General features: G+C 34.9%; 1 protein-coding gene across 2 annotated transcripts in view; it reads left to right on the top strand.

Annotated features, from left to right (window-relative positions):
• The window catches only part of LOC138333003 (furin-like protease kpc-1), a 133,969-nt gene that overhangs the window by 15,306 nt on the left and 93,231 nt on the right, over positions 1–25,432 (top strand). For both annotated transcript variants that reach the window (XM_069281091.1, XM_069281092.1), the window contains exon 2: positions 11,824–11,922. In XM_069281091.1, coding sequence (XP_069137192.1) covers positions 11,824–11,922 — 99 coding nt within the window. The remainder of the gene's footprint in view (positions 1–11,823; positions 11,923–25,432) is intronic.

Genomic DNA, 25,432 nt, shown 5'->3' with positions numbered 1-25,432 from the left:
AACAGCTAGTCCCTCCAGTAACTCGCCCTCATTTTCTATTATAACTGGGGAAAAAGCCGTTGAAATTTTGAAATTAATGATTTCTTGTTAATCCAAGTGAGGACAGGTTGGTTTCTAAACACATAATATTACTTTATTTCAAACCTTTTAATACACATTTAGGAATACATGTTAATATTTTGATAGTGACAGCATATATAATATACGTTATAATAAAAGATGTACAAGTCATGATCACCAGTTGTAATATCAGTCAGTTAGGGTATTGATAAACAGGTTCATTGCAAAAAGATTCTGAATCCATGGAAACAGCTTTTGTACATGTCAAAAAACTGTTAGCATTGGGAACATCTGTTATTGCCATTGTTGGCAAGTGTATGTGGGCTATAGAGCAATGGTTTATATATTTGTGGCAAGTACGTTTACATTCATATTTTAACAGGAAAACAATTGACAGAGTAGATTGGTAAAAGAAACCATTCAACACAAGTCTTAAGGGTATTGTCTGCTTGTTCCCGATTTCTGAATTAGAGGAAATTTTCTTAGAAATTCCAGATACAAGGAAATGTGGTTTGGTAGAGTAATTAAATATTGATTAGTTACTCCAATGCTTGCTTCTCCATATAAGCTCAGAGGATCTCTTGCCCATTTTGAACAACACAGAGGTCGTATGATATATTTGCTATATATGCTTTCTCCTAATGGAATTAATTAGGAGGTCTGAAATTTACAATGATCATATTTGAAGTAGTAGTCAATGTCCTCTGGATGTAAAACCTGTTGCAAAGTTGACGATTCTATTAGGAGTTTTACCACTTCAATTCTATAAAATTCTTATTCAGCTTAAAAAAAATCAGTTAATAAGTGGTACCATGTACCTGTGATGCGTGCGATAAAAGTTATATACTATCTTTTAAAAATGCTGTCATAATGCAAAAAAAATATGTTGAAAAACTAACACTATAAACTCTAATTAGAAAAACAAAAATGGATGTTAAAATGGTGACCTTGATATATATGTTGAAACAGCTGCAGGGTATCTGTGAAATGTCATAGAGAGGTCTTAAAATTTTACACTGGAAAAAGTTTTCTCAATTTAAAATAAGTAGGAATAGAGACATAAAGATTTTGAATTAGGATGAATATGTGTTATTGGAATATAGAGTGTTTACATCCAGACCGGCCCAGAGATGAAGGAGGTACTGAGGGGGTATTAAATAAAGATGGGCTGTCTGGAATCTGATAACGGTATTTACATAGACATCTGACAGAAAAAAGGGGACCTGCTGATCACTGGTGTAGATTGGTACAAGATTTGATGAGTATTATAAAACAGAACCCAAACAAAAACATGCAGAACTGGATCAGACATTGGCATGTTGTAAACAGTGGCAGGTTTGGTCGGGTACATTTCTTTAATTTAGTATTACAGTTATCTAGTTGATGAACATGTCTTAACTTTAAATAAATAATTATGAATGTGGGGTTTTTTGTTTGTTTGTTTTTTTGACAGACCAATTTAATTCCATAAATGATTGTATGAAATTTGTAATCATTGAAAGACAAAGACACCCAAAGGTACATGCACCATCTTATTGTTTCTTAGAAACAAAGTTTTGGTTTGTTTGGTCTAATGCCTTTTAACAACCAGGGTCAATCTGAGGTCAATACCTAGCATTGCATCACATGGTTTGAAACTCTCGACCTAGGCTGGTGAAGGCCTAGCAATTGTATTTATGTGTCAGGACTTATTCACTAATTAACAAAATGACTCCCAAATATTTGTTCTGGAGTAACATTATCCACAAACATTTTGTTTCTGGGTACTGGAATTGTTGCTGTGTTTCTATCAATTCCAATTTCACATCTTTAATCAGGATGACTCTTTTGTAGTCTCGTCTAGCTTTGTTTAAGCGCCATGACTTGTCTCCCTTGTCTTCTGTGTAATCCTTTATATTGCTGAAATACGTTTTTCAATTTGCCACATGTCAGTGTAACTGTATTTGGTTAATCTCTCTGTCAGTGTTTCACTGTTCAACATAACCCCTAGATGTAAGTACAAAGCTGTATAAGATTCTTTCACAAATGTATATTTTGATTGTTGTTTTATCTGTAAATCTTCCAACTGTATAAATAAATCCTGCTTTATGCAGGGGGACATAAAACAAGAACTTGATAAACTTTTGCTGCTGTATATTCAGCATAAACATGCATTTAGACTTGTATTGAAGCATCCACTTGAGGGCCGTGGACTGCCATGATGTTGCCATGATTTGCAGCAGGCCTATACAGAAGTATTTACCACCTGTTGGTTGTAGATGTGTTGTAAAGCACATCTACCTCCTTTCTTATCTCCCTTCCCGCACAGCTACACTAAGTACCCAGTGCCTTAGGCCCTATCATAACCAAACTACTGGCCAGCAGTCTCTATATTAAAAACATCACTTCAATTGACCTTGATAATTTTTGTCTCTACAACATGTAATGTCTGATTCCTAAGTTTGAAAGTAGGGGGGGGATAATTTATATAATCTACTATAAGAATTCTACTAGATATATCATTGATTGTATAACTTAGGGTCTTAGGTGACCCATCTACCAAACTACAGTCAAACTAGACTGTTATAACCAAACTACAGTCAAACTGTTATAACCAAACTACAGTCAAACTGATAACTGGTATACTAAACTACAGTCAAACATGTTAAACAACTACAGTCAACACTAGACTAAACTGTTATAACCAAACTACAGTCAAACTAGACTGTTATAACCAAACACACGTCAAACTGTTATAACCAAACTACAGTCAAACTAGACTTTATAACCAAACTACAGTCAAACTGTTATAACCAAACTACAGTCAAACTAACTTGTTATAACCAAACTACAGTCAAACTAGTTATAACCAAACTACAGTCAAACTGTTATAACCAAACTACAGTCAAACTAGACTTGTATAACCAAACTACAGTCAAACTTTATAACCAAACTACAGTCAAACTAGACTTGTTATAACCAAACTACAGTCAAACTGTTGTATAACCAAACTACAGTCAAACGTTAAACAAACTACAGTCAAACTACTGTTATAACCAAACTACAGTCAAACGTATAACAACTACAGTCACTGTTATAACCAAACTACAGTCAAACTAGACTGTTATAACCAAACTACAGTCAAACTGTTATAACCAAACTACAGTCAAACTAGACTCTTATAACCAAACTACAGTCAAACTGTTATAACCAAACTACAGTCAAACTAGACTCTGTTATAACCAAACTACAGTCAAACTGTTATAACCAAACTACAGTCAAACTAGACTCTGTTATAACCAAACTACAGTCAAACTGTTATAACCAAACTACAGTCAAACTAGACTCTGTTATAACCAAACTACAGTCAAACTGTTATAACCAAACTACAGTCAAACTGTTATAACCAAACTCCAGTCAAACTAGACTCTGTTATAACCAAACTACAGTCAAACTAGACTCTGTTATAACCAAACTCCAGTCAAACTAGACTCTGTTATAACCAAACTACAGTCAAACTGTTATAACCAAACTACAGTCAAACTAGACTCTGTATAACCAAACTACAGTCAAACTAGTTTATAACCAAACTACAGTCAAACTAGACTCTGTTATAACCAAACTACAGTCAAACTGTTATAACCAAACTACAGTCATATAACTAAACTACAGTCAAACTGTTATAACCAAACTACAGTCAAACTAGACTCTGTTATAACCAAACTACAGTCAAACTAGACTCTGTTATAACCAAACTACAGTCAAACTGTTATAACCAAACTACAGTCAAACTAAACTCGTTATAACCAAACTACAGTCAAACTAGACTTGTTATAACCAAACTACAGTCAAACTAGACTCTGTTATAACCAAACTACAGTCAAACTGTTGTATAACCAAACTACAGTCAAACTGTTATAACCAAACTACAGTCAAACTAGACTGTTATAACCAAACTACAGTCAAACTAGACTATGTATAACCAAACTACAGTCAAACTAGACTCTGTTATAACCAAACTACAGTCAAACTGTTAAACCAAACTACAGTCAAACTAGACTCTGTTATAACCAAACTACAGTCAAACTGTTATAACCAAACTACAGTCAAACTAGACTCTGTTATAACCAAACTACAGTCAAACTGTTATAACCAAACTACAGTCAAACTAGACTCTGGTATAACCAAACTACAGTCAAACTGTTATAACCAAACTACAGTCAAACTAGACTTATAACCAAACTACAGTCAAACTGTTATAACCAAACTACAGTCAAACTAGACTTATAACCAAACTACAGTCAAACTAGACTGTTATAACCAAACTACAGTCAAACTAGACTCTGTTATAACCAAACTACAGTCAAACTAGACTCTGGTATAACCAAACTACAGTCAAACTAGACTCTGTTATAACCAAACTACAGTCAAACTGTTATAACCAAACTACAGTCAAACTAGACTCTGTTATAACCAAACTACAGTCAAACTAGACTCTGTTATAACCAAACTACAGTCAAACTAGACTCTGGTATAACCAAACTACAGTCAAACTGTTATAACCAAACTACAGTCAAACTAGACTCTGTTATAACCAAACTACAGTCAAACTAGACTCTGTTATAACCAAACTACAGTCAAACTAGACTCTGTTATAACCAAACTACAGTCAAACTGTTATAACCAAACTACAGTCAAACTAGACTCTGTTATAACCAAACTACAGTCAAACTGTTATAACCAAACTACAGTCAAACTAGACTCTGTTATAACCAAACTACAGTCAAACTAGACTCTGTTATAACCAAACTACAGTCAAACTGTTATAACCAAACTACAGTCAAACTAGACTCTGTATAACCAAACTACAGTCAAACTGTTATAACCAAACTACAGTCAAACTAGACTCTGTTATAACCAAACTACAGTCAAACTAATAAATAACCAAACTACAGTCAAACTAGACTGTTATAACCAAACTACAGTCAAACTAGACTCTGTTATAACCAAACTACAGTCAAACTAGACTCTGTTATAACCAAACTACAGTCAAACTAGACTCTGTTATAACCAAACTACAGTCAAACTGTTATAACCAAACTACAGTCAAACTGTTATAACCAAACTACAGTCAAACTAGACTCTGTTATAACCAAACTACAGTCAAACTAGACTCTGTTATAACCAAACTACAGTCAAACTAGACTCTGTTATAACCAAACTACAGTCAAACTGTTATAAACCAAACTACAGTCAAACTAGACTCTGTATAACCAAACTACAGTCAAACTAGACTCTGTTATAACCAAACTACAGTCAAACTAGACTCTGTTATAACCAAACTACAGTCAAACTAGACTCTGTTATAACCAAACTACAGTCCAAACTAGACTCTGGTATAACCAAACTACAGTCAAACTAGACTTATAACCAAACTACAGTCAAACTGTTATAACCAAACTACAGTCAAACTAGACTCTGTTATAACCAAACTACAGTCAAACTGTTATAACCAAACTACAGTCAAACTAGACTCTGTTATAACCAAACTACAGTCAAACTAGACTCTGTTATAACCAAACTACAGTCAAACTAGACTCTGTTATAACCAAACTACAGTCAAATAGACTCTGTTATAACCAAACTACAGTCAAACTAGACTCTGTATAACCAAACTACAGTCAAACTAGACTCTGTATAACCAAACTACAGTCAAACTAAACTCTGTATAACCAAACTACAGTCAAACTAGTTGTTATAACCAAACTACAGTCAAACTAGACTCTTATAACCAAACTACAGTCAAACTAACTTTTATAACCAAACTACAGTCAAACTAGACTCTGTTATAACCAAACTACAGTCAAACTAGACTCTGTATAACCAAACTACAGTCAAACTAGACTCTGTTATAACCAAACTACAGTCAAACTAGACTCTGTTATAACCAAACTACAGTCAAACTAACTCGTTATAACCAAACTACAGTCAAACTAGACTCTGTTATAACCAAACTACAGTCAAACTAGACTCTGTTATAACCAAACTACAGTCAAACTAGACTCTGTTATAACCAAACTACAGTCAAACTAGACTCTGTTATAACCAAACTACAGTCAAACTAGACTCTGGTATAACCAAACTACAGTCAAACTAGACTGTTATAACCAAACTACAGTCAAACTAGACTCTGTTATAACCAAACTACAGTCAAACTGTTATACTCTGTATAACCAAACTACAGTCAAACTAACTCTGTTATAACCAAACTACAGTCAAACTGTTTATAACCAAACTACAGTCAAACTAGACTCTGTATAACCAAACTACAGTCAAACTAGACTCTGTATAACCAAACTACAGTCAAACTAACTCTGTTATAACCAAACTACAGTCAAACTAGACTCTGTTATAACCAAACTACAGTCAAACTAGACTCTGTTATAACCAAACTACAGTCAAACTAGACTCTGTTATAACCAAACTACAGTCAAACTAACTCGTTATAACCAAACTACAGTCAAACTAGACTCTGTTATAACCAAACTACAGTCAAACTAGACTCTGTTATAACCAAACTACAGTCAAACTAGACTCTGTTATAACCAAACTACAGTCAAACTAGACTCTGTTATAACCAAACTACAGTCAAACTGTTGTTATAACCAAACTACAGTCAACTAGACTCTGTTATAACCAAACTACAGTCAAACTCTTATAAAACTCAACTGTTATAACCAAACTACAGTCAAACTAGACTCTGTTATAACCAAACTACAGTCAAACTAGACTCTGTTATAACCAAACTACAGTCAAACTAGACTCTGTTATAACCAAACTACAGTCAAACTAGACTCTGTTATAACCAAACTACAGTCAAACTGTTATAACCAAACTACAGTCAAACTAGACTTTATAACCAAACTCCAGTCAAACTAGACTCTGTTATAACCAAACTACAGTCAAACTGTTTGTATAACCAAACTACAGTCAAACTAGACTGTTATAACCAAACTACAGTCAAACTGTTATAACCAAACTACAGTCAACTAGACTCTGTTATAACCAAACTACAGTCAAACTAGACTCTGTTATAACCAAACTACAGTCAAACTAGACTCTGTTATAACCAAACTACAGTCAAACTAGACTCTGTTATAACCAAACTACAGTCAAACTACTGTTATAACCAAACTACAGTCAAACTAGACTCTGGTATAACCAAACTACAGTCAAACTGTTATAACCAAACTACAGTCAAACTAGACTCTGTTATAACCAAACTACAGTCAAACTAGACTCTGTTATAACCAAACTACAGTCAAACTAGACTCTGTTAAAACCAAACTACAGTCAAACTGTTATAACCAACTACAGTCAACTCTCTGTATAACCAAACTACAGTCAAACTGTTATAACCAAACTACAGTCAAACTAGACTCTGTTATAACCAAACTACAGACTCAAACTGCTTATAACCAAACTACAGTCAAACTAGACTCTGTTATAACCAAACTACAGTCAAACTGTTATAACCAAACTACAGTCAAACTAGACTCTGTTATAACCAAACTACAGTCAAACTGTTATAACCAAACTACAGTCAAACTAGACTCTGTTATAACCAAACTACAGTCAAACTGTTATAACCAAACTACAGTCAAACTAGACTTATATAACCAAACTACAGTCAAACTAGACTCTGTTATAACCAAACTACAGTCAAACTAGACTCTGTTATAACCAAACTACAGTCAAACTGTTATAACCAAACTACAGTCAAACTAGACTCTGTTATAACCAAACTACAGTCAAACTAGACTCTGTTATAACCAAACTACAGTCAAACTAGACTCTGTTATAACCAAACTACAGTCAAACTGTTATAACCAAACTACAGTCAAACTAGACTCTGGTATAACCAAACTACAGTCAAACTAGACTCTGTATAACCAAACTAAGTCAAACTTATAACCAAACTACAGCAACTAGACTCTGTTATAACCAAACTACAGTCAAACTAGACTCTGGTATAACCAAACTACAGTCAAACTGTTATAACCAAACTACAGTCAAATCAAACTGTTATAACCAAACTACAGTCAAACTAGACTCTGTTATAACCAAACTACAGTCAAACTAGACTCTGTTATAACCAAACTACAGTCAAACTAGACTCTGGTATAACCAAACTACAGTCAAACTGTTATAACCAAACTACAGTCAAACTAGACTCTGTTATAACCAAACTACAGTCAAACTAGACTCTGGTATAACCAAACTACAGTCAAACTAGACTCTGGTATAACCAAACTACAGTCAAACTGTTATAACCAAACTACAGTCAAACTGTTATAACCAAACTACAGTCAAACTAGACTCTGTTATAACCAAACTACAGTCAAACTGTTATAACCAAACTACAGTCAAACTGTTATAACCAAACTACAGTCAAACTAGACTCTGTTATAACCAAACTACAGTCAAACTAGACTCTGTTATAACCAAACTACAGTCAAACTAGACTGTTATAACCAAACTACAGTCAAACTAGACTCTGTTATAACCAAACTACAGTCAAACTAGACTCTGTTATAACCAAACTACAGTCAAACGTTATAACCAAACTACAGTCAAACTAGACTCTGTTATAACCAAACTACAGTCAAACTAGACTCTGGTATAACCAAACTACAGTCAAACTGTTATAACCAAACTACAGTCAAACTGTTATAACCAAACTACAGTCAAACTAGACTATGTTATAACCAAACTACAGTCAAACTAGACTCTGTTATAACCAAACTACAGTCAAACTAGACTCTGTTATAACCAAACTACAGTCAAACTACTCTGTATAACCAAACTACAGTCAAACTAGACTCTGTTATAACCAAACTACAGTCAAACTAGACTCTGTATAAACCAAACTACAGTCAAACTGTTATAACCAAACTACAGTCAAACTGTTATAACCAAACTACAGTCAAACTGTTATAACCAAACTACAGTCAAACTAGACTCTGTTATAACCAAACTACAGTCAAACTAGACTCTGTTATAACCAAACTACAGTCAAACTAGACTCTGTTATAACCAAACTACAGTCAAACTGTTATAACCAAACTACAGTCAAACTAGACTCTGTTATAACCAAACTACAGTCAAACTAGACTCTGTTATAACCAAACTACAGTCAAACTGTTATAACCAAACTACAGTCAAACTAGACTCTGTTATAACCAAACTACAGTCAAACTGTTATAACCAAACTACAGTCAAACTAGACTCTGTTATAACCAAACTACAGTCAAACTGTTATAACCAAACTACAGTCAAACTAGACTCTGTTATAACCAAACTACAGTCAAACTAGACTCTGTTATAACCAAACTACAGTCAAACTAGACTCTGGTATAACCAAACTACAGTCAAACTAGACTCTGTTATAACCAAACTACAGTCAAACTGTTATAACCAAACTACAGTCAAACTAGACTCTGGTATAACCAAACTACAGTCACACTAGACTCTGTTATAACCAAACTACAGTCAAACTGTTATAACCAAACTACAGTCACATTAGACTCTGTTATAACCAAACTACAGTCAAACTGTTATAACCAAACTACAGTCAAACTGTTATAACCAAACTACAGTCAAACTACAGTCAAACTAGACTCTGTTATAACCAAACTACAGTCACACTAGACTCTGTTATAACCAAACTACAGTCAAACTTTTATAACCATACTACAGTCAAACTGTTATAACCAAACTACAGTCACACTAGACTCTGTTATAACCAAGCTACAGTCAAACTGTTATAACCAAACTATAGTCAAACTGTTAAAACCAAACTACAGCCAAACCCTTATAATGTAGCACAGCTTATATTCCTATAAACTTAGAATAAACATTTGTTTAGTTTCATATACAGCCAAGGAAAGTGACATTTCCAATTTCCACTATCTTACTAGATGAAATTTGACCTGTAGACCAAATGAAAACCACATCATCCAAGGTCAGATTGACTTCTCTTGGGAAATTAGATTGGCCTGTCCTGCTTCACTACAGCCAATGCCTCCCTCCATCCTTTGGGAGATAATTTTTCTATGTCAACAACCCCTATTTATTTCTCCATACCCTTCTCATCACACAGGGCTGGTCACATTGACCTTTTTAAGTCATTTTAAAGGAGAAAAATGTTAACAATGAAAATCGTTATCATGAGCATAAGTTTTACATGCAGTCAAACTTATAATGACATTTTAAATATACACGTTAGGCTGACCACAGTCTTTAGAATATTAAAAACAAAGAACAATTGTCTTTTTGACATGTCTGTTTGCATGGTAGACTAGGGGGAGATAATCTAATATCATAACATTGTAGAGAAAATCTTATAAATAACTTAGGATCTTGTGGCCAGTCTATATAGATATATACATGTCAAATTGTGGTGACACCTTGACATTTGGGACCCTGAGAAAGGCCTTATTTAGCAGGTGTTCCTTATACATCTAGGATTCTGTGACCAGTTTTACATAGAGGATCTTATACTCTTGCTCTTCCTGTAGACTTTCAACTTATTTATACTGTCCATGTCTTTAAAATCTTACAGGGACTTCTCTAAGAAGTAGCTGATTTTCCTTTAAAGATAACCTTGATCCAATGTGCCCACCATCTCTTGCCTCCCTTAGAAAAGATAATGTCTAATACTAAAGATAGTAGCCAAGTGTATGTGTGCACTGCACAGCTCAGCTGACTTATATATACCTGTAAATGTAAAGAGGCCTGCATCAAACTGCTTTGGTAACATGTAATTCAATTCCTAGTATAAATTTGACCTTAGAAATGTATACTGTTATTTGGGTTTGCCATATCTTATGTATAAGAAACATGATTCAGATTGACCTAGATTTAAATATACATTCTCATAAAAAATGTACTGATCCAATTTAATCTATAAACTATGATTTGTCCTACTTATACACAAAATATATGTGAAGTTAGGGCCATGTAATGAAAAAAACACTGCTATATTTCTGGTTCATATCTATACACCAGGAGAGCAGTATCACCTTTTTGTTATACCACATACACATAAGCTATACATCGCCATTATCTCAGAATCTAAAGGACACTTTTGTCTCTTGAAATATGGCTTCATCTTTGGCCGTCTTTCCTTCTAAGGTGATTTTACCGACCAAGCAGCTATATTCTCAAATGAAATTGAATAAGTTTGAAGACCTCCTAAGATTATGTGATTTCCCATAGCAGTTGTATGCAGGAATAGGTTTCAAATGTATATCCTTGACCAACTTTTTAGTATTTCTCATGCAGTGTTGACCAACTTCTTGTGTTGTTAAATTTCTTCTAATAAAAAAACTTCTTAAGCTATATCCTTTTGCTATTTATTGCTATTTTCATTGTATGCTTTTGTCAGATAATTTTACACAGCTATGAACTAGTTGTTTAATGATGGCAATGAAGTGCATTTCACCGAGATTAGAAAATCAAAGAACAATGCATTGCTAGGGGAACATAATTATAATCTTGAGGGATACTTTAATGAGTTCATAAGATATTGTATAACTTTTGTGAAAAACAATATAATGGGCCAAAATTAATGTCTCTAACACAAGGAAATCTCAGTTGTTACAATTCCTTTTTTGTTTTAATTCTTGAGGACGTGCAATTTCCCCTGGACAGCAATGATCCGTGGCAGAATTTTGTTACTGTGTTTTCTATAAACTAACCTTTTTTTTCTTCTCTTTTCAGATTATGCCAGATTATTATCATTTTCAACATAGAAAAGTAGCAAAAAGGTCACTATATTCCAGCTCATATTTTCACCGAACACTTGCTTCAGAACCAAATGTAAGTATAAAAGTTAATTTATTTTGACTTTTGTTCAATAATAAGAGGAAAATTTCAAAATTCTTCACCAGATTTCTTGTTAACGTTGTTCTCTCTCCACAAAGTTCTTTTATTTCATTACGATAGAGGACTATTCCTGGAAAGAAACCAAGCAAAATACCTCAACAAATGGATAGGCATCCTAATATTTTGTTATTTGATCAGAAGTTTTCACCTTAATGCTTTAGCTGGCATGTTGTACTATAGAGAGAAAGCCTCCTGCTCCATGTACAGTGACAGTCCAACTCAAAGAGACTTTTGACTGTTCATCAGGTTTATTAATTGATTTTGTGACTTCAAAATTAAACATATCTTAATTGTCAAATCGAACCTATACATGTTATCTAAGAGAAGTCAGAACACATATAGCTATTATCGAGTCTAGCCCACATCTGACATTAGCCTTGTCCTTGCCAGTTAATGCTAATTAAGTCTAAGAAGACCATGCATATGTTGTTTAGTAGTTGACAGCAGTAATTTCACTGGTTTCCTGGTTATAATTACCAATCTTTATTGAGTAAAACACAACGGACCATTTGACTGATTATTGATAAGAATTAACAAGATCATGACAGTTTAATGAGATCCCTTTATTAATTTGATGGCTAGTCGGAGAGTTTGTCCTCAGTGAATAACAAGGGTCACAGTGCTTCAGACCCTATCATAAATCAACATAGGCCTTAATCATTTTTATTACTGCCACATTATCATTAAACACAAATCTGCAACTCACAGCAGAAACTGCTGAGTCTGGAGGATAGAATGCTTCAGTTTCTAGGAAATGAAACCTGGGATATGGTTAATACTATCTGGAGGAGACAGGGCGAGCTGCTTCCAGTGACAACATGGCAGCTGCTTTTGTTTGTGTTAGAGAACTGAAGGAGGAGAAGTACAGTTAAATGGATGGAGTGTATTGATTCTGCTCAAGTTTTAAATTCATCAATCATGGAAAAGAAGAAACTGGACCTTTTCACCACGATCACTTCCTTATCAGCTCCTCACTGTCTAGATCAAGACTGTATCTTACCCTCCTCAATCTTGTTGGATCATTTTAATTTCCGAAGTTGTCAACAGAACTTTTGATCAGGATAGATAGCATGGTTCCTGGATTTGAAATTGAAAGATGACAAAATAGTTTCATGAATATATTTCCCTGTTGCCATGTTTTCAATCGAGTCACAATGTAGCTGTCATCTCAGTATTCTGCATAATCAACATCCGTATAGGCTTTAGATAAATGAATTAACTATACGCATCTGTTCATGTATCTTCTCAGAATGACGTACAGTACTGACATTTGCTGAATGAAGGATGCATGGCCCGGCCATATATTAACGGAATCCATACTGATAGCTACACATTATTTGAAACCATTACAATATCACAGAGCTCTTGCATGATTACTATGGAGGAAATATGGTTTGATTAGTTTGCATTTTACCTTGAATGCCATATAAAACAGTACCTGAAAAAACCTATTGTTGTTTTATAATTAGTTGCCAACTTTTCATGGATCTAGGGTTTTGAACTTTCAACTAAGGGGACGGCTATTGCTGTGATGTCAAACACTTCAACTAAACATTACTTAGACTCAGAGGAGAAGGGTATAGCACTTCAACTAAACATTACCATGACTTGGAGGAGGAGGGGTAGCAATTCAACCAAACATTACCGTGACCCAGAGGAGGAGGGGTAGCACTTCAACCAAACATTACCATGACCCAGAGGAGGAGGGTACAGCACTTCAACCAAACATTACCGTGACCCAGAGGAGGAGGGTATAGCACTTCAACTAAACATTACCATGACTTGGAGGAGGAGGGTACAGCACTTCAACCAAACATTACCGTGACCCAGAGGAGGAGGGTATAGCACTTCAACTAAACATTACCATGACTTGGAGGAGGAGGGGTAGCAATTCAACCAAACATTACCGTGACCCAGAGGAGGAGGGGTAGCACTTCAACTAAACATTACCATGACTTGGAGGAGGAGGGGTAGCAATTCAACCAAACATTACCGTGACCCAGAGGAGGAGGGGTAGCACTTCAACTAAACATTACCATGACTTGGAGGAGGAGGGGTAGCAATTCAACCAAATATTACCGTGACCCAGAGGAGGAGGGGTAGGGCTTCAACCAAACATTACCATGACCCAGAGGAGGAGGGGTAGCAGTCAACCAAACATTACCATGACCCAGAGGAGGAGGGGTAGCAGTCAACTAAACATTACAATGACCTAGAGGAGGAGGGGTAGCACTTCAACTAAACATTACCTGATTTGAAGGAGGTGGGTATAGCACTTCAACTAAACATTACCGTGACCCATAGAAGGAGTGGTAGCAGTTCAACTAAACATTACCATGACTTGGAGGAGGAGGGTATAGCGCTTCAACTAAACATTACCGTGACTTGGAGGAGGAGGGTATAGCGCTTCAACTAAACATTACCGTGACTTGGAGGAGGAGGGTATAGCGCTTCAACCAAACATTACCATGACCCAGAGGAGGAGGGGTAGCGCTTCAACCAAACATTACCGTGACCCAGAGGAGGAGGGGTAGCGCTTTAACCAAACATTACCGTGACACAGAGGAGGAGGGGTAGCGCTTCAACCAAACAATACCGTGACAGAGAGGAGGAGGGGTAGCGCTTCAACCAAACATTACCATGACCCAGAGAAGGAGGGGTAGCACTTCAACCAAACATTACCGTGACCCAGAGGAGGGGTAGCGCTTCAACCAAAGGTTACCGTGACCCAGAGGAGGAGGGGTAGCGCTTCAACTAAACATTACTGTGACCCACATGAGGAGGGGTAGGGCTTCAAGCAAACATTACCATGAACCAGAGGAGGATGGGTAGCACTTCAAATAAGCATTACCACGACCCAGAGGAGAATGTCAACAATAGAGCTAGTTATTAACAATAAAATCAAGAAGCCACCACAGAGCTGAATGGGAAAAAAATACATGTATTTGAAATTGATGTTCAAGTATATGTGGACAAAAGACATGCACATATTTCAGGGAGACTTCAAGATTTGGCCATGGTTATAGGGATTAACTCCGAGGACCTTGTGCAAATTAAATTTTAAGTGGTAAATTCAGAATTTGGTGCATTAATGATGGATTTGGCTGTAAAACCTGTATAACTCATTCTGTATCACAAAGACATTGCGTAGAGGCCAAATTAGAAAATATATATTAAAATGTTGTGCTTCAAGTGTCCAACTCATGAAAGAAGGGCTCAAGGTTTGGCTCCAACACCAGTTTAGTATTGTAGAAAGTTGTACTGTAGCTGATGAAGAAGACACATATTAAAACTTGTGTACTTTAGACAAGACTTATCTGGTTGATACTGACACGTACAGATGTTGTTACTGTTCTGTGTGCCAAACCACACCAGGTATACTCTAATATTGAACACCTGCAGGTCTGGACTTAGAGCCTGCCTTACTGTTGTATCAATGTACCTCTAATTGTAAACAGAATTGATTAGTAGTGTTTAGTGTCATATAGAGACAAAAATTAGATTGTAACCATGAACAGATTTATCATAACCACTTTCTACACACAAAAAACTTCTTGGTCCAAGATTTTTTAAAACATTTCAAAACATTTTTGCTGATTTTTTAAGAGTTTGTAATTATGAATAAACTTAATGAAGCATACATTGGATGCATGTTAGGTTCTTTCTAAAATCATTTTTAAACTTCTTTTTGTATGTATATATTTGGAAATTGAAATATTTTTCACACAAAAAAAAAATTGCATGTATAGAAGTAAACAAGCCTGCTTATAAGTCTGACTGATAGCTTTGAAAGTGAAATATATACCATACCAATGCTGAACTGCAGTTTGAATGCAATTAATACTTTGATCTGATATGATGGAATCGTTTAATTTGCATGGAAACTTCGAAATTTACTCATGATGTTTTTGATAGATTGTGACATGCTCCCACCTAATTATGCTCCTTCAGGTAGCACCCATCTACATCAAGAATATTCTAGATCTGGCCAAGTCTGCAGGAAATTTGAAGCTCAGTTCATTTCTCAAAATAAATACAGAGAAGTATAATATAGAATGTTCTCTGGTGTTTAGTAATCATGATTTGTTATATTTTAGTATAGACTGCGCTTTTGGACAATCGTTTATATGTAACTGATGCATAGTTTCAGTCTATTGTTCTGCTGCAATATGCATTTGCTGTGGTCAGCAGTTATAGTTCCACTAGGGAATTCAACTATCCAGTACATGAAGCAATCAATAGAATTTGTATAGTGATGGACTCCTCGACAATGATCAAGTTTTGTGGGCAGTAGTTGTACCACAGTGAACGTTAAAACCTATATTGTCTCTACAACTCTACTTGGACATCTCGTCTGCCTATATTACCTAATATTGGACCACTGAGTTGAACAGAAATAGACATAGGAATCTTTTGAGTCTTAGTTTCTAAGTTAGATTCTTCAGGTTTAATAGCATGAGCAATATTTTTCAACTTCATTATCTGTGTCTTCAGTGTTTGTTTAAGCTTCCTCTTTTGTCCTTCGATAGGTTGTTACTAGAAATGTACTAATAAAGCTGAAGATTGAATTGATTCCAAATATGGTCTGAAAATGGTGAATGGGTTTTGTGGATATGTGTTATTTGAAGGGAAAACATCATCATGGCATACAAAATTAGTTTAAATAATAACATTTTTATATTCAATTAGCCAAGCTGGAACATGTGGCAGTTTGTAAACGTTAGGAGAAGCAGTAAGGGCTGATCTCTGGACGAACTTATTGATTGTTCTTTTGTCTTTAGTAAATGGACGTGGCTCCAATGTTCATCTACAGTTAGGGTGGTTTTATTATAAAATCTAAATTAAGTCTTTGTGGCAGAAATTGGGAGTCAATTTTGTACTTAGACACCCATGCACTGCTGGTAACATTGAGTTATGAGTTGGAGGAAGGGCTTTGATGGTAGATATGGATTGTATGGAGATGAATTAGCCTTTGATCCCCTTAGTACTGATCCGAGGCCCGTCTGCTCCTCTAGAGACCTCCACATAGACCCCCAGACGAGTCCATACGATCTGCTCCTTGTTTTGGAATAAATCTATATGAAATTTTATGGAGATGATTTTATATTTAAATTCCACTTATAGAGCTAGTTTATCTATGAAACTTATGTTGTAAGTATTTGCAAATCAATGACATGTATGCTTTATGAAATTACTGATTCAAACTTGATGTCCTTGGTGGTCTAAATTGTCAGAATTGTTGATATTCATCTGACCTTGTTGCTCTATCGTTGTGGGTTGGTAGAAGGCTTCAAACTTGTTTTCTGTATTTGGACAAGACTTTAGGTCTGTTTTATTGCAGGGTTCATCCTCTGGTTGTTTCTGGTGCATTTTCGTTGGTGGTCCACTGACTCTTGTAAAGGGCTGTATGTATAGGTTCCTCTCAGGCACACCAATAAACTGTATCAATCTTGTTCCTCTACAAATTTGAATTATTAATCTCAAAATAATGCCTTTATATCTGGTTAATAATACGACTCTGACATTAAGTACATACTCATTGAATGTAACAGTGAAAAATCAGCCTGTGTGAAGATTGGATTGATTGAAAGGTTTGAGATAGCATATACAGATTGAATGTAATGGTGAAACTCCTTGTGTGTGAAAAGGAAATCAATAGAGAAAATAACAAAAAAGTTTAGAGTTCATATCACACATTAGGGGTTCACGACTGCCTGTCAACAGATTTATCTGTCAGGTGTGGCCAGGTGTATCATGTACAAATTTACCTGTATACAGATCTAGGTAGTCTATTTACCTTATACAGAGGCAGTAGGCCTCTCAATGAGAGAGTGTTTCAGACTTGTGTTTTGTATTAGAACTCTGTGTTATAGGATTAGTTGAGATCAAGTACAGATGGCTCAGTTTTAATTCTCCCCAATATTGTGTGTTACATAATGAGCGAAGCGGCTTGTCGAGGGTATCAGAGAAGTTAACAAGTACCCCTATATACCACACGTTGGATGTCTTCATGGAGGTCCAATCACTATCCTTAGCACTACACATGGTCTTCATTTTAAATACATTTATTTCAAACCCATTGAAAAAAGCCAACAAGGATTTTAATCATAGAAAATGTCTATTGTACAAATCATACATTGATTTCAGTTTTAAAAATGATGCCAGTATCATAGACTGAAGTAGTCATCATATAAGATAAGCTTGATGTAAACAAGTCTTGAAGTATGAAGTTTATTCCCTACAATTATATCTCTGTAGTGTTCTAAGGTCATGCTTCTTGCCTTTCAATATCGTTTCGTTTTTTATAGTAATTGCAGAGAATTTAATTGCTGGTCTTATTTAAGTGGACCCCTTCTATCCTGTAGTTGTCTATCCAAGGTCTGAAAAGTGTGCCTGGTTAAAGTAAACCAGATAGGATCGGACTAGTTTTATACACTCACAAGTCCTATAGGAAAAGGTACATTTCTTACACTTACTAGTGTACGGGTCAGGGTACCCTTCTAAGTACTTATATATCTCTAGATATTCTTGAAAGTCCTTAGGATTTGGAGAATCTTATGGTACATGCAGTTCCTACACTTACAAGTCTAAGTAGGGTTGGGGTACAGTCCTATACATTTACAAGTCTTGGGGTCATGCTACATTTGTCTTAGGGTCATAGTACAATCAAAGAAAGATTAGAGAACCTTTTGTGTAATCATCTTTCAGCAGGCATCAGATCTAAACTTTAGTTAGGAAAATGTTCTTAGCTATCTTGAATGTATACTTAATTAGCCCTGTGTCTGTACAGCATAGAAAACATCCAGAAACAAATATAAACAAGATGATTTCTTGGTTCTAGGATGGTGTAGTAATATAAACAGTTTTTTTTTCTAACTAATTGAAAGTACCGACTGTGACATCAGTTTTAATTACCCTTAATTTGACCCTGCACATTGGATCTGCTTCCTGACATTTCTGATGGAATTTTCCCAATTACCTGGTCCAGTTGGGTATATATACTAGAGTGTGTGTAAAGTAGTGCTGGCCTCTCCACCAGATGTGTGTTACCCCTGATAATACAGGTTACACTGGCAGATCTGATAAAATGTCAAAGGAAGTGATCCTTGTCTAACGTCTTGGCACTAGTTTCCAAACTTTACTACAGGTACGTACTATATAGAGTAGACAGGCAGCTGTTAGTATAAATACATTGTACATTATACAATGGTAGGTCACATGATTTACTCAAGTTTTGACAAAAGTTAAATATATTTTCTCTTTTTCTAGCTTGAGTTTCTTCATTATAAATACATGCACTATGTGTTGTGGAATCAGACATTTTTGTGAACGATTTCACTATCTATTACTGACTTTTTCCCCATTTTTATTTTTACCTGTTTGAGATAAAGGATTTATACAATATCAATATGGACCTATATAAATTAATAATTTATACCCCCTCCCCTGAATAATTGCCCCCTTTTGGTTTGAGAACTATAAGAACTGAGAATATTGCCGTGAAGGTTGTTGAATTCTCTTGAACGAGGACTAATATTGCATCTTTTGACCTTTAGACTTTGGTGTCTGTCTGACTACAACTTGTAGTGATCTACCTGCTGTGGAAATTAGTATTTGTGCAAAGACCTATAGAATTTACAAGACCATTAGAATCCCGAGCCTTTGTTACAGTGACCCTGGAGTGTAGATCTATAGATCTGTAATCCTACTGATGGGATTTCTATACGTCTTATATATTATAATTCCAACATTGACTGTAGTAACCAGTGTATTACATATGGGATGATTTTCAAACTGTGGCACAATCTTGAAGGTTTTTGAAAAATAAGTTTCTTCAAATTCAGCAGCTAAAAATAAAGCAACAGGTGAAGATTATATACATTTTTCCATAAAGCATTTGATTTGCAGGCAACAACCTGCAACTCATTCGCCCCTGTGGGTACATTTGAAGTCTTCCAATTTAAAGGTTTGAACAATTCATTATAACTTTTTTGGAAAGAATTATTTTGGTTTCAAAGCAGAGAGAATTTAGGACCAAGGAATATTATTTTCCAATAAGAATATGACTTTTAACCTAATCTCATGCAAAGTAAAAGGACATGACCTTGAACCTTAGCTCATGCAATGTACCAATATTACTCTCAGCCATAATGATATTTTGATAAGAGAAACTCTCTATGAACTAATCAGTATTGTCCTAGTAAATTGGTCACGATTAAATAGGATTTTTCTAGTGTTCTAAATTAAGAACACATACCATTTATGGTGATGAAGAACTGTTATTCTGCCATCTTAGAAAAGTGTGAAGGTCATTGAATTATTAAAGATGTTGGTAATTGTTATTTTGCTTCAATTTCATCTTTAAAATAACTTTCTAATTTTTTGAGTAATTCTATATAAGGAAGTGGAAGCTTCCCTGCAGGCATTAGGTATGCACAACTCTACGCTTGACACCAATGAAGTCACACAATACTCAGCAACACTAACTGATAATTAATTTGGTTGCCTAGCAACAGCATTGAGTTAATATTGTGTAAAACACTTGATATTAGCCGAGATCTTTAGGTCATGAATTGATTAGAAAATTAATGTATTACTCTAATTTACTACAGAATAAGGGAATATCAAGATTGGACTATTATCCAATATCAATTTGACAAGTTTATTATAATAGTTCTGAGAAGAAATTGATTAACATGATTACATTAGCAAACTTGTGATTATTTTCTGTATCCATGACAACTGCATTTTTCAATAACAAATCTTTCATCATCAAGGTCAAGGCCAGAGGTCAAACATCAAGTCATTTTGAATTCCTGACCCAGGCAACAACCTCTGAGCACAAATTGATGAAATTTCATTGATAAATTTATCGTTAGGCGACAGAAAGTCGCTCAGAGAAATGCCACCAAAGAGGGACTGAATTGGATTGCAGCATCAATATACTGTTAGTAGTGTTACCGTAGAGTTTTCAATCTAGCCTACATATACCAACTCAATGGAAATGGAATAACGTTGGTACAGCTGGCCCAAAAAACTTTCAAAATGTATGAATGGTAGACAGCATTTTAAAATTGAAGGAGCTGGAAGAAGCATTTTGTAAAACAGAAAAAGTACAGGTCTGAGGTGAAATTATAGAAGAATGTTTTCATTGTAGATCTACAAGAAAAAACAAATTCCAGATGTTGAGAATAAACAGAAAATGTAATTACAAAGGGTACATAACAATTAAGTTGTTAGATAGTAAACATTAAACAGAGGTTTCAGAACCAACAAGTCGAGCTACCTGTTGGCTGAATCAACAGATGTTACAGGAAATAAGCCACTTCCTCCCCACCAGTCTGTTGTTATGGAATATTTAACACGGCCATCTTTCAGACCAATTCAACATATTGTAGGATGGAAAATATCAGACCCTTGAACCTATGGTGTACAGAATTAATTCATTTGACATTGATTGAGTTTAAGTTTAATGACAAACTAGGGTGTAAGCTTTCAACAGTATTTTCTCCACGACCTATTTTCACATTTTTATGTCCATTAACTTTTTCACGGTCATTTAATCTAATTTTTGCTGTACTATATATTTGTGTTTGCAACATTTTTACAGCCATTAATTTTCTCATTTCTTACTTACCATGAAAATAAGCCAGTTAACAAATATTCTTTTTATGGTTCTTTTAACAATTCCCCAACAACACTACAGATACCTACATACGTGGAAATTTCAGCTCAGGGACAAAGTGTATAAGAGTTGCTCTGACGTCACAATTTGATTTTTATTGCATTTTATTTACAGAATGCAAATTACTATCAAAATACAGAAATTTACAGAATATGAAAAAATACAAGTCAGCTACCCTTCTTCAAGAAACCAATGGAAGTACAATGTTGTAGTTAAGATGACATGACTAGTTATCACTGTAAAGTGCATCCTAAGATGTGAACTCCTCTGTGTAATAGTGTGAGAGTGTAATGTGTTGGTAAGTATTAACCATGTACTCTGTAACACACGGCCCCACCTTCCATTACTCCTCCATCTAATGGACACAAATTGATGGTTAATACCCCCACTTAGTGCATGTATATTATCACGCCTAGGGGTGTGGGGACCAAAGAAAACATCCGGAGGCAAACCAATGACTGTACTAAACATGACTTGACAAGATAAAATTTAATGTTAATAAGTTAACTATGTTATCTGCTGTAATATATGTAATCAGTATTGGGTTAGAGCACATAACTTTTACTACCTTATCTATTCTGATAGGTGTTCAGTACTTTCACACAAATATGTTATAGCACTTCATGGAATTTGACTCTGTCCAGTTGGCATTCATATTGGCTATGAATGCCAAATGAAAGGCATTCAATGCTTAAATAAATCTATCTGATAATACAGTTCAGTGAGATAGAATTATAAAATATATCACAGTACACTTCGGTGAATAGCACTATAAAGTCTCTGACAGTACAATTCATTGAAATAGCACTATAAGATCTCTAACAGTACACTTCAGTGAATAGCACTATAAAGTCTCTGACAGTACAATTCAGTGAAATAGCACTATAAGATCTCTAACAGTACACTTCAGTGAATAGCACTATAAAGTCTCTGACAGTACAATTCAGTGAAATAGCACTATAAGATCTCTAACAGTACACTTCAGTGAATAACACTATAAAGTCTCTGACAGTACAATTCATTGAAATAGCACTATACGATCTCTAACAGTACACTTCAGTGAATAACACTATAAAGTCTCTGACAGTACAATTCAGTATGAACTAATAGCACTATACGAATCTCTAACAGTACACTTCAATTAAATAGCACTATAAAGTCTCTGACAGTACACTTCAGTGAAATAGCACTATAAAATATCTAACAGTACACTTCAGTGAATAGCACTATAAAGTCTCTGACAGTACAATTCAGTGAAATAGCACTATAAAGATCTCTAACAGTACACTTCAGTGAATAACACTATAAACAGTACATTCAGTGAAATACACTATACGATCTCTAATAGTACACTTCAGTGATAACATAAAGTCTCTGACAGTACAATTCAGTGAGATAGTATTAAAAAATATCTCACATTACACTTCAGTGAATAGCACTATAAAGTCTCTGAGAGTACACTTCAGTGAAATAGCACTATAAAATAACTAGCAGTACACTTCAGTGAAATAGCACTATAAAATAACTAGCAGTACACTTCAGTGAAATAGCACTATAAATAATAGCAGTACACTCAGTGAATAGCACTATAAAGTCTCAGACATACACTTCAGTGAAATAGCACTATAAAGTCTCTGACAGTACAATTCAGTGAAATAGCACTATAAAGTCTCTGACAGTACACTTCAGTGAATAGCACTATAAAATCTCTGACAGTACACTTCAGTGAAATAGCACTATAAAGTCTCTGACAGTACACTTCAGTGAAATAGCACTATAAAGTCTCTGACAGTACACTTTAGTGAAATAGCACTATAAAGTCTCTGACAGTACAATTCAGTGAAATAGCACTATAAAGTCTCTGACAGTACACTTCAGTGAAATAGCACTATAAAGTCTCTGACAGTACACTTTAGTGAAATAGCACTATAAAGTCTCTGACAGTACACTTCAGTGAATAGCACTATAAAGTCTCTGACAGTACACTTCAGTGAAATAGCACTATAAAGTCTCTTACAGTACACTTTAGTGAAATAGTACTATAAAATATATCGCAGTACACTTCTGTGAAATAGCACTATAAAAACTCTTACAGTACACTTCAGTGAAATAGCACTATAAAATATCTAGCAGTACACTTCAGTGAAATAGCACTCTAAAAACTCTTACAGTACACTTCAGTGAAATAGCGCTATAAAATATCTCGCAGTACACTTCAGTGAAATAGCACTATAAAATCTCTTACAGTATGATTCAGTGAGATATAACTGCTATCAAAAGAAAACAATTATGCTCCTTTATTTTACATCAGCTAATACAAGTCTGACAAAACCCCAAGATATTGATAGCTAGGACACTCAATAGGATTATAACCTAACCAGACATGTGATAAATTTTCTGTTGTGGTATGTAAGGGGTCAGTATTGACTGTTACATACACCAGTACCTCTTATAATAAGCTGAAGAGGATGGATTCCTGGCCTTACCACTTGTCTGTATAAGTAGATTAGGTAATGCACCATGCCATACCTGGAGTTGGCATAAACAGTGGCCGTTAGCTTGCTATACACCATATGTTATATAGGACCTATCACCTACTGACATTTATCATAAACTCTTTTTAATCACAACACATTCTAAAGATATTTGGTTTTATTTTCCGTTAAAACACAAACTGTAAAATTCCACTAATTTTGTGTTTTCACTCCTTGTTAACAGAGGATGAAGTTAAATGGTTGTTTAGATAAATCGTAAATGTTAAATTGTTAGAGAAACACATCTGAATCAAACATCAAGAGCTATGATTTCTGGCCACATGCTGTGCGTTTAACTAGAAAGTAATTGGTTATTTCAATGGTGGAACATATATTTCTGAAATGTTATACACTTGCTCGTAACACCTGCTGGAAGATCACACCTTTTACAAAGAAATATCAATTTACATTTATGTTACCACAGGTACATAAAAAGTTCACCAGTGATTTGTTAAGTCTATTTTACTATCCTATTTGACATGCTGATGTTTGTTATAGCATTTGTTAGATGTGGCATTAATTACACTTCGTATTTCTATTGAGTGAGAAATTAGCCTGATTTCTTAGCCAAATTTTATTTTCACATAATACACGAAGGAATTTGGTAGATAAAAATCAGCAAAAACGATCTCATTCTTTTCATTCCTTGTGAAAAGATCATTCATATAAAATATTTACTCTTGGCAGAGTGTGCATACAGAATGTGCAGGGTAATTTGGTGGGGAGAGATAAATGATAAACACAATATGTTATAAGGAATCTTTTTAACTGTATATACCAGTACAGCATTGCTAACCATTTGTACCAATGTTTGTGGTGTGTGTCACAAGGTGTTACCATCCAATGTTGTGTCAGGGAATTACAGACTGCAGTATAGTACCATCTGTCTAAAACGAAAAAATAGTTGTGCCCTTTCATAGATAGACACTTATCTAGCCTCTATCTCCACCAAATAAGGAGCAATGTAAGCTGTTAATGCCATTTTGTATGTTATATTGCTTCCAAAGAAGGCCAACTTGATGCTGAGGGTTGAAATCTTGATTTTGTCTTATTTCCATGAAGCGATATAAAGAATAATAAATAGGCCTTTATGACTAATTTCTGTTTTGCCTGAACTCAGGTGTTCTTTAATAGCCTGCTCCTTAAAATCTTTGAAAACTTCATGAAATAAAACACAATTAACATCAACCTAATTTCATTGCAATTGCAGCCTGTTCACCAAGGA

The sequence above is a fragment of the Argopecten irradians genome, chromosome 10, assembly GCF_041381155.1.
Source record: "Argopecten irradians isolate NY chromosome 10, Ai_NY, whole genome shotgun sequence".
NCBI classification, from domain to species: domain Eukaryota; kingdom Metazoa; phylum Mollusca; class Bivalvia; order Pectinida; family Pectinidae; genus Argopecten; species Argopecten irradians.
This window is presented reverse-complemented; position numbering and strand designations above follow the sequence as displayed.